At 46.2% G+C, this 15,820-nt stretch overlaps 1 protein-coding gene across 7 annotated transcripts; it reads left to right on the top strand.

The window, feature by feature from the left end:
* The first annotated feature begins 245 nt into the window (after positions 1–245).
* Positions 246–15,490, top strand: GLRX2 (glutaredoxin 2). Of its 7 annotated transcripts, none has more exons than XR_016350274.1 (6): positions 552–684; positions 1,735–1,795; positions 3,963–4,139; positions 8,524–8,593; positions 13,342–14,122; positions 14,624–15,489. XR_016350274.1 is itself a non-coding variant. In XM_089780582.1 (5 exons), exons 1-5 carry the CDS (start codon positions 557–559, stop codon positions 13,383–13,385), a joined length of 480 nt encoding a protein of 159 aa, XP_089636708.1. In that variant the 5' UTR covers positions 552–556; the 3' UTR covers positions 13,386–15,490. The 7 variants fall into 7 exon arrangements, 4 of the variants coding, with proteins under 4 accessions (XP_075792853.1, XP_089636709.1, XP_089636708.1 ...); XR_016350275.1 differs by having other exon boundaries at positions 13,342–13,824; positions 14,624–15,488; XR_016350276.1 differs by lacking the exon at positions 8,524–8,593 and having other exon boundaries at positions 548–684; positions 14,624–15,490.
* The last annotated feature ends 330 nt before the right edge of the window (positions 15,491–15,820 follow it).

Consider the following 15,820-nt stretch of genomic DNA (forward strand, 5'->3'; position numbering starts at 1 on the left):
ATCACAAACCTCTCCCTGTTCTGTCCTTTGTGAGGGGCGTCCCTTGGGCCAGTACATGAGAATGTGGCTTTAACACCTAACTAAACCCCGCCGAAACCTGACGGGGGCGCCAGCCATCGCCGAGCAGTGGCGAAAGGCGGCTTGGGTTTGCCCGTGGCATGTCCACCAGGGCGCGCGGGGGTGGCGCGCTCGGGTTGCGGATGCCGGAGCCGCGCTGCAGCGGGTGCGGGGCGGCCAGCGGCCGCGAGGGGCGCTGCTTTTTGTTGCGAGCCGGGCGCCGAGCCGCAGGCAGGCAGCGCGGCGGGCAGCCCAGCTCCTCAGGTGGCAGGCGGGCTCCTCCTCCAGCCCCGGCCCGGCGGTATGCGGGGATCCCTGCGCGCCGCTGCCAGCCGCCTCAGGTACGCGGCGGGGCTGGGCCTCCGCCCGCCCGGGCCCCTGGGAGGGCGGTTCTGGCCCTGCCTGCCCCAGGGGTCGCTCCGTGGCCGTAGCGGGGCTGCAGCTAGCCCCGTGTCGCCGCCCCGCGCCCAGCCCATCGGGGTAGGCAGGCCGCGCGCTGATGCCGGGCCCGCTTGGAGCCGCTCCCCTGGTGCTGGGCTCTCCGCGCCCGGCAGGGAGCGAGCCAGGCCGGCCGCCGGCCCACGCCGGGCTGCGCGGATCTGCTGCAGATAAAACACGGAGCCCAAGGCAAGCGGGGGGCAGGCCGTGCCCCTCCGCGCCGTTACCGGTCTGGGCTGCCCTAGGAGAGCCGCACTGGTAGAGCAAACGGGGGAGGAGGCTCGAGTGCTGCTGTGTTACCTCAGAATAAGCTGGGCCGGGGTAGGGACATCAGGACTACCGAGGCTGAATCCTGATGGGGGAGGGTGTCGCTTTTATTACACCAGCATAATTAAGGGTTTGTCTGCACTTGCACTTGATTGACTCAGCTTTGGTTTTATTAACAATGTTACATCTGCATCTGTGTTTAACTTAAACCCCGCACCTTGGGAATGACAAAGTTTTGCTGCAGCAAGTGAAAGAGCGAACGCAGGAAAAGCACTCTCTTGCCGACAAAGCGGGGTGGGAGTATTTTGTCATCAGAAGTGTTGACATACAGCATTCACACACACTTTCTTTTAGCAACAGCTGTTTTGACATAGCTTCCTCCCTAAAAGCTGCATAGTGTAGACCTATCTTCAAGCAGCAAAACAGTCTAATGTAGCTAATCCCTTCATTAGGTGGCATTTTAAAGAGGAATATCTCTGTAATTCACTTCAGACTCATGGCTGCAATGCCAAAGCCTGCAGGGACAAAACTGTGGATGACAGTGCATTTCCGGTGTATGGATCAGGGACATAAAAAATTGTTTAAAAATGTAACTGTGAAAATGTAATGTAGCTGGAACAGCCCCTTCCTGCAGTGGGCCCTCTGGGACTGGAGCAACTCCCTGCCCTGTAAGCCTCACTCATTATCCAGTTAACCAGTTACATCCCAAGTATGGATAAACTCAGATTCAAGTTCTCTCTCCTCTAGGTACTTTGCAGATACATAAGAAATTACAACCTTTCCCTCAAAAACTTTATCTTGAACGAGACCTTAGAAATTGTTGTTTACAGAAACCAGTATGTAAAGAGAGATGGGGACAATTGAGTTCATTTGACAGCCTTAGTCTCATATTTAAAAGAACTCGAGAACCATAAAAATGAGTGGCGCTCTTTTAAACGGGTTTAATTTGTCTAATATATATATTTTTTTTAGAATGGGAAATAATCCATCGACAGTGGGATTATCTAATTCTGCTACTGTGAACAAGATCCAGGTAAATAAAGGAGTAATTTATTATTCAGAAAGATTTATTATTTCTAGCTTTGAAAAAGGGAGTAATTTACTATCTTTTTTTCTAATTAGTACAAGGATTGTTTTTTTTATCACACCAGCCTATAGAATCTGATCTGTAATCTTAGTTCTGTAAAGCATAAATTATGTTTTTGAGCTCCACTTCTGCAGTCTAATGCATGTGGGCAGACCCTTATTCTTTCTCATCCAAATCCTACTTTCCTTGCCCAGCCAGTCGGTTTCCCCTCCAGTTCTTTGTACTAGTCTTCTTGCAAGTCATGCTTCAGAGGTTATAAGGCCAGAAGGGGCCATTGTGATCATTTTTATGCAGATCATTCTAATTGGTCATACAGCATCCCTGAATTAAATTCTTATTTGAACTTTTAGAATGGTATCTATTGATGGAGAAAGTACCACAGCCCTTGTTAAATTGTTTCAGTGGTGGTTAATTACTCTCACTGTTAAAATGTATGCTGTACAGCAGTAAAATAACACTGCTACTCCTATTCCTTTGTTTATACATCCAATAATTATATTAGCCCTTTTGGCGAGGGTGTCTCACTATGAGCTTGTGTTGAGCCGTTTATCCACCTCCACTACCATGAGTTCCCCAAGTCTTTTTCAGACTCGCTGCTTCTCAGGATAGAGCCCCACATGCTGTAGGCATAGCCTGCCCTACATTCTTTGTTCCCAGGTGCAAACTTCATATTTGGCCATTTCAGAATACACATTGTTTGCTTTTGCCCAGCTTACAGAGCAGTCATGATCACTCTTAACCAGAGATCTATCCTCTTCCTTATTTACCACTTCTCCAGTCTTTGTGTGTCTTTCAAATTTGCTCAGTAATGATCTTTTATTTTCTTCTAGTTCATTAATAAAAAGGTTAAATGGCATAGGTCAGTGGTTCTCAAACTGGGGTCCGCAGACCACTTAAGGTCCGTGGACATCTTGCAAGTAGTCTGTGGCTCAAGTTTAGTCCCCTATCTCTCCCCACCACAGCGGGGAGCCAGCACTTGTGTTCCGGCCTGCACCACCCACTCCCTGCAGCCAAGGGGAGCAGTGGGAGGCCATGCCTGGGAGGGGTGCGGGACACAAAAGCAAGTGCCCCCCCTTCTTGTGCCAAGACCCTGCACACTCACTGCTTTCACGCACTGCCCCCAGTTGAGACCCTAGCCCACTCCTGAACCCTCCCTCCTGGCCAGACACCCTAACCAAACCTGCTCCTATGCCCTCCCTTGCTCCTGAATCCTCCCCTCAGCCAGACTCCCTACTCCCAGACTGCTCCTGCATCCCTCCTCCTGCCCAGATCCTGCACCCATCCCACTCTCTGGCAATCCTTTCCCACACCTTGAACCCCTTATTTTTGGTCCCACCCCAGAGCCTAGAGGAGTGCACAAAAATCCACTATCTCCAGAAGAGTTCATCTGGGCTCAGTCGTCCCTGCCTCTTCTTGGCCCCCCTCCACCCATGGGGCTGGGGCTGTGTGGGAGTGAGGAGTCTCAGTTAGGGGTCACGTCAGTCAGGGCTGGGGGCTTTGGAGGTGGTCTTTGTTTTGTTTTGTGTTTTTTGGGGGGAGAGGGGTTTGCTTTTCACATGTGTAGTCCCTGACTAATTTTTCTGGGGATCCGTGGCTCCTGGCCCAAAAATAGTGCCCTACCTCTGCCATAAAAAAGACAATATTTAAACCTTTTGTATTGAACATAAATTAATATTTTACTTCATTTTAAATAAAGTTTGGTAAGCTAACATGAGAAAGTTAAAGCCCTTACTCTGTTTAATAATTTCTATTACTATTTCCTATCTTAACTGGTTAAATTGAACCATCCTCCTTAGCTGCAGCTCTAGCAGAATGGCTTGGGAGTAATTATATAATTAATGGCGCGTTTCTGTTATCAGCAAAGCATGTATTGAGCTGAGTGGGCCACAGGCCAAAAAGCTTGAGAACCACTGGCATAGGACAAGAACTAATCCTCGCAAGACCCCACTGGAAACACCTACTTAATAACTTTGGGTATTTGTTACTGTCATGAAAAGATAAAACATATTGCTTTTGTCTCAGTCATTGTCTTTAAGAATGTGTTAGATACTAATTATCTGAATGAATTTATGTGCAGAACACATTGACTCAGACTTTTTTTAAAAAAATGCAGGAAACCATTTCGGACAACTGTGTAGTGATTTTCTCTAAAACAACGTGTGCCTATTGCAAAATGGCAAAGAAACTGTTCCAGGATATGAATGTAAATTACACAGCAATAGAACTAGACATGTATGAAAATGGAAGCCAGTTTCAAGACATTCTTCATCAAATGACGGGTGGCAGAACGGTGAGTACATCATCTTAGATGTTGTGACTAAAATAGAGAGGGGGACAATTGGCTTGTAGTAAGATCCCCGTATTGTGACCTCATCAGATTGTAGCAGCACTGAAACTTTTATGTGAGCTCCTAATTAAAACATAAGGTGCTTCAGGCAGCAGTAGCAAAGATCCTGTATGGTATCCTTGCTTCCTCATGTTACTAGTACATGCTGCTCCAGAGTGATGACAGTAATTATACTGCTGATCGTGCTGTTTTTCAGATGAGTCTTTTAAAAAAAGGCCATATCAAAAACATAAAACTGAAATCCAGCAGGGACACTTTGTTTGGGTAGAAGTGTTTTAGTCCCAGTGTCCTAGCAACTTTGTAATAATTCACTGTAACTTCATGTGAATCAGTGTGTTTTCACTCAGGTCCCTACCTGGTGGAGAGGTGTGAAGGATGCAAACGCACCTCCTGTGCTCCCCCAAGCTGACCCAGCTGAGCTGCACACCGGTTCCCTGCCCCCCCGGCAGCTCAGCTGAGCTTAGGGTTGCCAGGTGTCCGGTTTTGTCCTGGACAGTCTGGTATTTGCAGCCTCTGTCCAGTAAAAAAAAACAACAAAAAACAAAAAAACCCAAGAAAATATTTTCTGTTTTTCTCGGACAGATGGCCTCTTGGGACATTCTTTCCCTGCCTAATCTAGGGTGGAGCAGGGTGACTTAAAGGGGTAGTCATTTGTTTTGTTCAACAACTTTGGTCCCCTGTTTTCATTTTTTTTTCCTCAACAAGTTTGATCTCCCCCCTTTTTTTTGGTCAACAACTTTGTTCCTGTCTCCCCCTCCCCCTCTTTTTTTTTTTGCTCAACCAATACCCACCATGTTCGGTATTTTTTTGTGAAAAGCCCCACTTCACATCCTGAACACGTTTGGTTCCCAAACCTGAAGTGGGAGAGAAGGTTGATTTGAACCGAAGAAATCTGAGAGGGTTGGTTTTTTTTTTTTTTTTTTTCAAAATTTGAATAAAAATGTTTGAGTAAACCAGCAATAATTTTCTTCAAGTTTTTCATTTTCTTCTAGTCATTTTGGGTATATTTCCCCTGGGCATGCAAGTGTGTATTTTAATTTGGTCAAATTTCAATAAAGAAAATAAGTTCTGCTACAATCCAAACTTTTCCAGAGCCTACTGTTATTTAGAAGTCTTTTCACACTTGAACAGTAATACTAACTTTACTGTAGCAAATTATGTAAAAATAGCTTTGTAACCAAAATGGCAAACATTTTATTGTTTCTCTTTAATACTTTTTACATGACTTTCAGAATTCCCCTTACTATGAAATGCTGCAGAATATTCGTTTAAAAATACTGATGGGCAGGGCTTGCTGAGCCGCAGCGAGCCCTGCTTGCCAGCCGCCTGTCTGGCGTTCTGCGCATGCACAGATCGCCCAAACCCAGCTCTTCTGGGTTGTAATCTACTCGCCACGGGGGAGTAGATTACATAGATTGTCAAGCCCTGCTGATGGGGATAAAACCTGCATTGAGCTATGGAGTTTCGTGGTCTCATTCCTTAGCTGTAGTCAAGATCAAATGGCCAAAAAGTCATTTTGATCTAATGATTGTTCAGTCATGCACTCTTGTGGAATGTGATGGTGGTCTCAATTCACTTCCCAGTGGACATCTCTACATCAAACATGCAACTATATATTTCCATTTTGTACATACCACATGAACCTCCTCTCATGAGTCAGAGGGTTGTATTTTAAATGGTCTACCTTCACAAGAAACAAGTACAGGCAGTCCCCGGGTTACATGGATCCGACTTACATCGGATCCCTACTTACAAACGGGGTGAGGCAACCCCGCACTAGCTGCTTCCCCCCCAGCAGACCAGGGAGACGCGAAGCTAGCGCCCCTTCCCAGCAGACCAGGGAGACGCAGAGCGGCTTTTCTCAGCAGACACCTCATCTTGAAAATAAAGGACTGAGGGAAGTGAGGTGTGGGAGAATAAAGCTGAGCTCTGGAAAAATGTTTGGCTAGAGTTTCCCCTACAATATGTACCAGTTCCGACTTACATACAAATTCAACTTAAGAACAAACCTACAGTCCCTATCTTGTACGTAACCCGGGGACTGCCTGTATAGGAAAGTTCTTTTCTTGAATAGAGTTAATAGGTGAAAGAGTACTTTGTATCCTATGTCAGGCACTGCCAATTGGTACCAGTTTGGAGGAAGTGGGTTAGTAGTTTCCAATTGGCTATTTTCAAACAAAAGAAATGAATAGCAATGAACTTATGGAACTTCCACACTGATTACCTCAGAGCTCCAATCCGCTCTAAACACTGTCATGGAGACACAAGCCACATTATCCTAAATTGGCAACTAATGTCACCAAGATAAAATAGTTAATCATGCATAGAATAGTGACAAGCCATAACTTTGCTGCAACAAAGATTGGAATATTTTTAATATTATTTTTCACTTACGATATTACAGCAAGATCACAGAAGGTAATTTATATAAAACCATTATTACTGTATAAACTTTTAGTATGTTATAACAAAATCATCTTACCAATCACTATTTCCACTCAAATTTTTCATTAACCTCTCTTATGCATACTCACTGCATGACTATTTTGAACTCCTTTATATATAAAAAATTGCAGTCCACTTTTACAAAAAAAGCATGCACCCCCAGAAATTTCTGCATACGAGTCTGTTCTAAACCCATGTTAAAATTATACTTTTAAAGAGAAAGTGCAGTGATGTCTAGGTATATAATATAAAGTATCTCAGGATCCCTTTTATAGAAAATTTTCAGATAAGCAGCCATGTTGAAACATGTCTGTTTTAGCAAAAACAACAAGGAGTCTGTGGCACTTTAAAGATTAATAAATAGGGATGTGAATGGACAACTGGTGAACTGATTACCTGGTAAACATCACCCTTAACTGGTTCACTGGGAACGGCCCCCCTGCCTGCAGCCTCGGGTTAGGAACAGGGCCAGGACCCAGCATCAGCTCCAGCATGGCATCCCGCCCAGGATCTGGAATAGTTGGTAAACCTAACATTAACCAGTTAACTGATTAATTTGGATTTTACACCCCTACTAACAAGTTTAATAGGGTGTTAGAGCATATGCTTTCATGAGCTACAACTTACTTCCTCAGTTGCTAAAGAGAAGAAAGAGAAAAAGAAAGGAAAAAAAAGATAGAGATGGAACTGTGACATTTAAATAAACTGTGTCAATTAAATGAAAATGGATGTAGTTCATCTCCAACAATGAGATGAGAATACCTTAACGGGAAATTGCCTTTTGTAATGGGGGAATCACTCCATGTATTTATTTAGATCTTGGTTCAGAGTATCAAATTTGCATATGAATCCCAGCACAGTGCTTTCTCTTTGAAGTCTGTTTCTGAAGTTTTTCTGTCTGAGAATGGCAACTTGTAAGTCCGAAACTGTGCGCTCCTAGTGTGGTTAAAATCCTCCCCCACTGGCTTTTGGATGTTGCCATTTTTAATGTCTGATTTGTGTCCCTTTATGCTTTTGTGCAGAGACAGTCTGGTTTGTCCAGTATACATGGCAGAGGGGAATGCGATGGCATATATTACATTAGTCATTGTGCACATGAATGAGACTTTGATGGCAGATTTGGTTAGGTCCTGTGATAGTGTCACTAGGGTAGACATGTGGACAGAGTTGGCAACAGGGTTTGTTGCAGGAATAGGTTCCTGGATTAGTGTTTCTGTTATAGGTGAGAAGTTGGTGGTATCATCTGTACCTGCATGACCCCACAGTATGCCAACATTTTATGGCTGACTTAGAATGCTTCCTTAGCTCCCGTCCCCAAGTGCCCCTCCTCTACTTATACTACATCAATGACATCTCAGTCTGGAAACAGAGCATCTACTTCCTGGACACTATAGTACAAATAACTAAGGGTCACATAAATACCATTCTATACTAGAAACTAGTGACCTTTATACTTACTTGCATGCATGCCTCCAGCTTTCATCCAAAACATAACACACATCGACAACCAAGCCCTAAGATACAACTGCACGTGCTCCAAACCCTCAGACAGAGACAAACACCTACAATCTCTATCAGGCCTTCTTAAAACTACAATACCCACCTGGAGAAGTGAAGAAACAGCATCCGAGGAAATGAGCTGTAGCTCAAGAAAGCTTATGTTCTAGTACCCTAATAAATTTTTTAGTCTTTGAAGTGCCACCAGACTTCTTGTTGCTTTTATAGAAACTTACTAAGGAAATTTAAAACTGTCCAATAATATGGTAAGTAAAAGCTTAGCATTCGCAGGTATATACATATGGCAGTGTGGCAGCATGCATGACCGCGCTTGGTTTATCCTACTTTCATGAAATAACTAATGTAATTTTCATATACTTAACAGGTTCCAAGAGTGTTTATTAATGGGGCTTTCATCGGAGGTGCTACAGATACTCAAAGGCTTCACCAGGAAGGCAAGCTGCTTCCATTAGTTCATCAATGTCAAATGAGAAGAGCAAAACATTCTGATTTTCCATGTAGCCTACCTTAGCCTTAGTTAAAAAAGTGCCCCTAATCTAGATGTTAGATATCTAAAATTCATCTTTTAGGGTTCTTAATAAATGGTCTTGCTTTCAGAGGTGCTGAGAAACCAGAAAGTCTAAAATTAAATAATTTATTTGAAATCTAACTATGGATTTTGGTGCCAATTGTTAAGCACCCAAACTTGAAAATTTAGGCCTTTATGTGCAGCATGGTCTTCTAAACTAATCAGGACTTGGGTGCAAGTAACTCAGTTTGAAATAATTTATGTAACACAGACATTACAGCCTTGTTAAATACTTAGCTCCTCTCCTCACATCAATTTCACCCTGTTGATAAAATTGAAGTAAAAACAATTACTTACAGAGTTTTTGTGTGGTTTAGCTACTTCTCCAAAGCACTGTAACAAAAATATTAAAGGGCGATGCATGTTTTAAACATGCTAAAAAGTGCTACACAAGGTTCTGTGAAATAGGTGACAACTTGTGAGAACTTGCAATGCTATTTATCTCCAAAACCTTGTAGTATCCTATTGACTGTAATGTGTGGTGTTTTGTTATACTTTCTAGCTAATTTTATTGTAATTGTGGTGGAACAAAAGATGGCAATGTATTTTAGTGTTTCCTATAAAATGAAGTCAGTGCTAAAGATTTTCTTCTCTTTATGTCAAATTATGTACACTGAAGACACTAAAAAGACCAACTTAATGTTTATATTCATATAAAGCCTACCGTTACTGAGACTTAAATTACATTTATGTAAGAGTTTAAGTTCTTCCGTTATTAAAGGCAGTATCACAGTCAGCTACAGTAGTTGAGTTGTTCATACAGTTCTGTATACACTCTCAAGTAACAGTTGGAATTTAAAAAAATACAATGTTAAGTTCTAAATCATTTTGAGACACTTATCAATCAGTCTGTTCTGTTTCAATAATGTAGTTAAGTAGTTTCAGGTTCTACACTTACTGCTGACTCAGCTGCCAATTTTTGCAGTTTTACAATTATTCTCTGCTGTTTTTAAATGTGATGAAGGTCCAACATACATTCGCCTCATCAACATATGGGCTAGAAACTTTTTAAAAATCTGAAAATAAAAGTGCCAGGGAAAGCTTAAAAGAAGGTTTTAAGTCATGAGTTAAGTTTTGGCTGTTAGGCTACGTCTACACTGTTAAGTAAACTGTTATGCTACGTCTACACTGGCACCCTTTTCCGGAAATGCTTAAAACGGAACAGTTTTCCGTTATAAGTATTTCCGGAAAAAGCGTGTCTACATTGGCAGGATGCTTTTCCGGAAAAGCACTTTTCCCGGAAAAGCGTCCGTGGCCAATGTAGACGCGCTTTTCCGGAAAAAGCCCCGATCGTCATTTTCGCGATCAGGGCCTTTTTGCAGAAAAGACTACTGTGCTGTCTACACTGGCCCTTTTCCGGAACAGTTTTTCCGGAAAAGGACTTTTGCCTGAACGGGAGCAGCATAGTTTTTCCGGAAAAACACTGACAATTTTACAGTAGATCGTCATTGCTTTTCCAGAAAAGCAAGCGGCCAGTGTAGACAGCTCACAGCTTATTCCGGAAAAGCAGCCGGCTTTTATTCCCTTATTCCTACTTTCAATAAGGGATCCTCCGGAAAAGGGCTTATTTTCTGGAAAATCACGTCTACACTGGCGCTTTTCTCCGGCAAAAACCCCGAGCCGGAAAAAAGCGGCAGCCATGTAAATGCAAATACCGCAGGGGATATTTAAATCCCCCGTGGATTTGCAATTCTGAAGTGTCTCATTAGCATCCCTTTTCCGGAAAGGGATGCCAATGTAGACACAACCGACATGTCTGGTCGGAGAAGAACTATACCTACAGTAAGAACTAGGGTGAGAACTTATTATTTGTAACAAATTCTCTTAGGGCATGTCTACACAACCAAGTTTTGTCACTCCAAACTGCCTCTTGGCGACACAACTGTGGAAGTGAATACACTGTAACACAAGTTATGTCATTAAAACACCCAGGCTACATCTACACTGCAGGCTTCTTGCGCAAGAAGCTTTCTGCGGAAGAGATCTTCCACAAAAACTTCTTTTGCAGTGTGGACTCTCTCTTGCGCAAGTGCATCAGAAAAGCAATGCACTTTTACACAAGAGAGCATCCAGACTGCATGGACGCTCTTGCAAGAAAGCTCTTGATTGCCATTAACAGAATGGCCACCAGGGCACCTGTGCTTCTTTCGATAGCCTGCATTCAGCTCTTGCGAAAAAAGGTGTGTGGGGACTGGAAACAAGGGTTTTTTTCCCCAAAAAAACAGCCTAAGTGGCTCTGTTTGGGGAGTGCAGAGTTGGGTGTAGGAGGGAGGCTGGCTGTGTTTCTGTGAGCTGACACTACAGGCAGTCCCCGGGTTACATACAAGATAGGGACTGTAGGTTTGTTCTTAAGTTGAATCTGTATGTAAGTCGGAACTGGCGTCCAGATTCAGCTGCTGCTGAAACTGACCAGCGGCTGACTACAGGAAGCCCGAGGCAGAGTTGCTCTGCCCCTGGCTTCCTGGAATCAGCCTCTGATCAGTTTCAACAGGCTGAATCTGGACGCCAGTTCCGACTTACATACAGATTCAACTTAAGAACCCCAGGCGTCCCCAAGTCAGCTGCTGCTGAAACTGATCAGCGGCTGATTCCAGGAAGCCCGGGGCAGAGCAACTCTGCCTCGAGCTTCCTGTAGTCAGCGCTGGTCAGTTTCAGCAGCGGCTGAATCAGTACGCCTGGGGCAGAGCAGCTGGGGTGCTGCCGGGTTGGTCCAGTAGCGCCCAGAGCGGCGCTGCGGGACCAACCGGCAGTGCCCCAGCTGCTCTACCACAGGCGTCCGGAGAAAAGCCTGGACTGCTAGGGGGAGGGGGGGGCGTACTAGCTGCACCCCCCCCCCCCCAGCAGACCAGGGAGACGGGGAGCAAAGCCGCGGAGCACGCCGGCAGTGGGACAGCTGCGGCGCATCTGGGCTGTCCGCTGCCCGCGTGCTCCCCGGCTTTGCTCCCCGTCTCCCTGGTCTGGGGAGACGTGGAGCAAAGCTGCGGAGCACGCGGGCAGCGGCTGTCCTGCTGCCGGCATCCTCAGAGGCTTTGCTTCCCGTCTCCCTGGTCTGCTGGTCTCCAGCAAACCCCGTCTGTAACTGCGGATCCGACATAAGTCAGATCCGCGTTACTCGGGGACTGCCTGTAGTCCTGTGTAGCTAGTTGTTATGCCCAAGCAAGGTGTTGATGCACAAAGGCATCCTGCAGATAGATGCTCTGGAAACTTGGCCTAAGGTACTTGGTTAATTTTCTCTCAGATTCCATAGTAGTGCAGCTGGGTTTCTTCCCCCATTATAGGACACTGTCCCTTGCCATTCTGCAGTCACTGGCACATAGGTGGGCTGCATAGAGAGCAGGGCAAAAGCTGCTAGTATCCAGTAGCTGAGCCCCCGTTTTCCTCTTTACCCTCTGCAGTGAGATGTCGGCAAGAGTGATACTGTGGAGAAATGGGGCATGATTAGAATAATTTTGCCTGCAGCACCATCCAAAAGTATCTCTTTCTGTTGATGCTGTCTGTTGTTCAAATCAGTATGTGTCCCTCCCCCACAGACAGGAAAGCCCATTGTGCAACATCAAGTATGCTATATGTATTTCCCAGAGTCACGGTCTTCCATAGTGGAATGTGATTTATTGCCCTGCACACTTGCAGTAGTGCGGCCCCCAATGGTAGGTTTCCCCACTCCAAACTGATGTGCAAATGACCAGTAGCAATGAGGAATCACCAGCTTCCAGACAAATTGCCACACGCTGGGCTGTTGACAAGGTAGCGCGCCATATGGTGTCCTTGTTCTGCAGTCTTGGGGGCTAGCTCAGTACAGAGCTCTGGAGGAAGATTGCTTTATGCATCCTAAAGTGCTGTAGCCTTTGCTGTTCCACCCACATGGCTACATGATCCCACCAATCAGTGCTGGTTTCCTTAGCCCAAAAGTGACAGTCTACCCGGAGTGCAATGACAGGTACCTGCTGTCCCTCTCATGCAGAATGTTGCTTGACTGCGAGTCTTCTTCCTCTCACCTGGTCTACCCTAGGGCTACATCTACACAGGCAGCTTTTTGCACAAGAACTCTTTTGCGGAAGATTTCTTGTGCAAAAACTCTTCCACAAGAGAATGTCTACACTGGCATGTGCTTTTGAACAAGAGCATCCATGCCAGTGTAGATGTTCTCTCCGCAAGAAAGCTCTGATGGCCATTTTAACCATAGGAGTTTCTTGTGCAAGAAATTCATGATGCCTGTCTACACTGGCCTCCTGGAAAAGCTCTTGTGCAAGAGGGCTTATTTCTCGTGGAGAGAGGAATAACTCTTCTGGAAGAAGCCCTGTTTTACAACGCTGTACTGTAAATTTACTTCTGGAAGAATGCTCGTGCAGTGTAGACAGCCGGCAACTTTTTGCGGAAGAACGGCTGTTCTTGCGCAAGAAGCTGCCAGTGTAGACATAGCCTAGGAGTTTACACCATATTTAGCCACATAAAGTAGATTTTCTAAACAATGTGTTCACACTATCAAGCCAGGTCCTGTGACCTTAAGGGCCACTGAAGTCTATATTGGGTACACCAGTTTTCACCAGAAGTATTTCCAACCTTGCCTTGTTGAATGTATGGTAGTTTAGAACTTGTGCCTCTACTGCTTTCCAGGTGAACAGATAAAGTCCCAGGAAAGTGAATTTCTTTTCCTGTGAGGACATCGTTGTGAACACAACAGAGCAGGCAGCACACCTGAGCACCGCGCGTGGTTATGACTTCAAGTCCCATGAGTTCCAGTTCCCGGGGATGCAAAAGAGCACTAGCATGGACAGGGGCAGATGATCATTTTGCGGGGCCCCGGGCAGTCCAATTTCACGGGGGCCCCCTTTGCCACGATGCATGCGCAGGGCTTCTTGAAGCGCGGGGCCCGGGGCAGCCGCCCTGCTCGCCCTACGCTATATCCGCCCCTGAGCATGGAGTGTGAAGGAGATCTTGGACCTCATCAAGATCTGGGGAGAGGAATCCATTCTCTTGGAGCTCTGATCCAGCAAAAGAAATGCTGACATTTATGTGACGACTGCAAACTGAATAGTGGCCAAAGGATACCAGCAGTGCAGAGTTAAAATACAGGAGCTGAGGCAGTCCTACCACAAGGTAAAGGAAGCTAACACACAGTCCGGAGCATCTCTGCAAATATGCTGTTTCCATGTGCAGCTGGATGCGATTCTGGAAGGGAAGGGGGACCTGATCAGCTTCCCAAGCCTGACAACGGAGTCTGGCTGTGACACTCCTGGCAGCAGTGTGGAGGACAGCGTGGTGGTGGAGCGGGAGGATGAGGAGAATGGCCATCTAGTGATCAGCAAGAGCCAAGAATTTTTTGTAATATTGGAGCCAGTCCCCTCCTCCCAGGACATCTCCCAAATGAGCACTGATCCCAGGGAGGACACTTCTGGTCTGTTCATATTTTTTTTCTTACTACAAGCAGGTTAAGGCAATTGGGAGCGATGTACAGTGTGCTTTGTGTCTACACAGCGCAGCTGGGGGGGGACGAGGGGAGCAAGTGGGGCGGAACAGCTCTCTAGCGTGTCTGGAGATGGAGCAGGAATACTCCCTGCATAGCTCCATGAAGCTCTCACATAGGAACTCTGATAAGATTTGGTGCAGTTACACGATTATTAAATTAAACAACATCCCTATTCTCCCCCATCACTCCCACCCACAGGATCGTGCCTTGGCAGGCCCCTTATCATGCATGCCTGGCTCTGAACTGCATGAGTCCAGATGCTCCTCTGGGAACTCTATGTACTGCTGTGTAGAGTGGCCATTTTGAAGCAAAACTTTGGCCTTGCACAGAACATGTTTCCATTGTCTTTACAGAGACGTTTGTTGTATGTCAAAAGATTTAACACAATGTATCTCTTGTAATGTGTGCCCTTATAATTTTTTGTTACAGCGGGAACAGCAACCAGCTTGGGACATAATCCCACAGCTCCACCACCTGTCCATCAGGCGCAGATCTGCAGGCAAAAATGGACAAGGAAAGATTTATTCAAGAAGCAAATAGAGTGGAGGAACACAATCCTGGAGAAGATGTGTGCTGAGCACCAGGACAGGGTCGCAGAACTTTAGGAGAGGCAACAGCAGAATATCTTTGCCTCTCATGGCTGTGATGGAACGCCTGATGGCATTCTTGAGAAGAACCCCTTCCTCCCCAACCCACATTCACCCCATGAAAAATAACTTTCCCTCCTCACCCAGATCCATAACCTCCACCCCCCATGGAACCCCAGGACACAGGATGGGGAGGTGAGAGACAGAGGGGATGGACTCAAGGTCAGCTTCACACTCAACCTCCAGGGTCTCAGGAGGCAAAAAGCTGTCCTTGCATTTCTGAGCCATCTCCGCACTCCCCTCCGGATTCCCACCATGGACTTCTTTTCTTTCCCTGCTGCCTTCCCTAAATAAAAATGCATGATCTCTGAAGAACAATCTTTTTATTGCTTGTACAGCAGGGGTGGAGTGGGGGAATAAAAACAAACACACTGAATGCGTCCCCTTGAGAGCAATGTGCACGAGTCTCAAAACTGGCCATTCATAAAACTGTCTTTCAAAGGCTTTCTGATTTGTGCTGCTCCACATTGTGTTCTCTTTATTGCTCTGGTGTCTGGCTGCTCAAAATCTCTGCCTAGGTGCTCTGCCTCAGCCCCCCACCCTGCCAGAAAACCCCTCACTCTTGGAAAGATTATGGCGCACATAACAGGCTACCACCACAAAAGGAAATGTTGCATTCAGTGAGGTCCAGACTAGTGAGGAAACTCCTAAACCAGGGGTGTCCAAACTTTTTTCAAAGAGGGCCAGATTTGAAGAAGTGAACATGCGTGAGGGCCGTCCCCGCACTCTCAGCCCCAAGGCGGAGGGCCCGCAGGGTCGGAGGCGGGCGGAGAGCGCAGGGCACGCCGGCCTCACAGCGGCCCGGGGGCAGGGCGAACCCGCAGCCGAGCGGGGGAGCGGGGCTGCGGACGTGCCCTACAGGGCAGGCTCTAGGACCGCAGAGGCCATGGGCGGCGGCGGCGCGGCCGGAAGCGGCGCGCTCGGCGCGCCAGTTCAAAAGAGCGCCGGGGAGCCAGGAGAGGGGGAGGAAGCGGGGGCC

The sequence above is a fragment of the Pelodiscus sinensis genome, chromosome 9 (assembly GCF_052426305.1).
Source record: "Pelodiscus sinensis isolate ZL-2025 chromosome 9, ASM5242630v1, whole genome shotgun sequence".
Classification (NCBI taxonomy): domain Eukaryota; kingdom Metazoa; phylum Chordata; order Testudines; family Trionychidae; genus Pelodiscus; species Pelodiscus sinensis.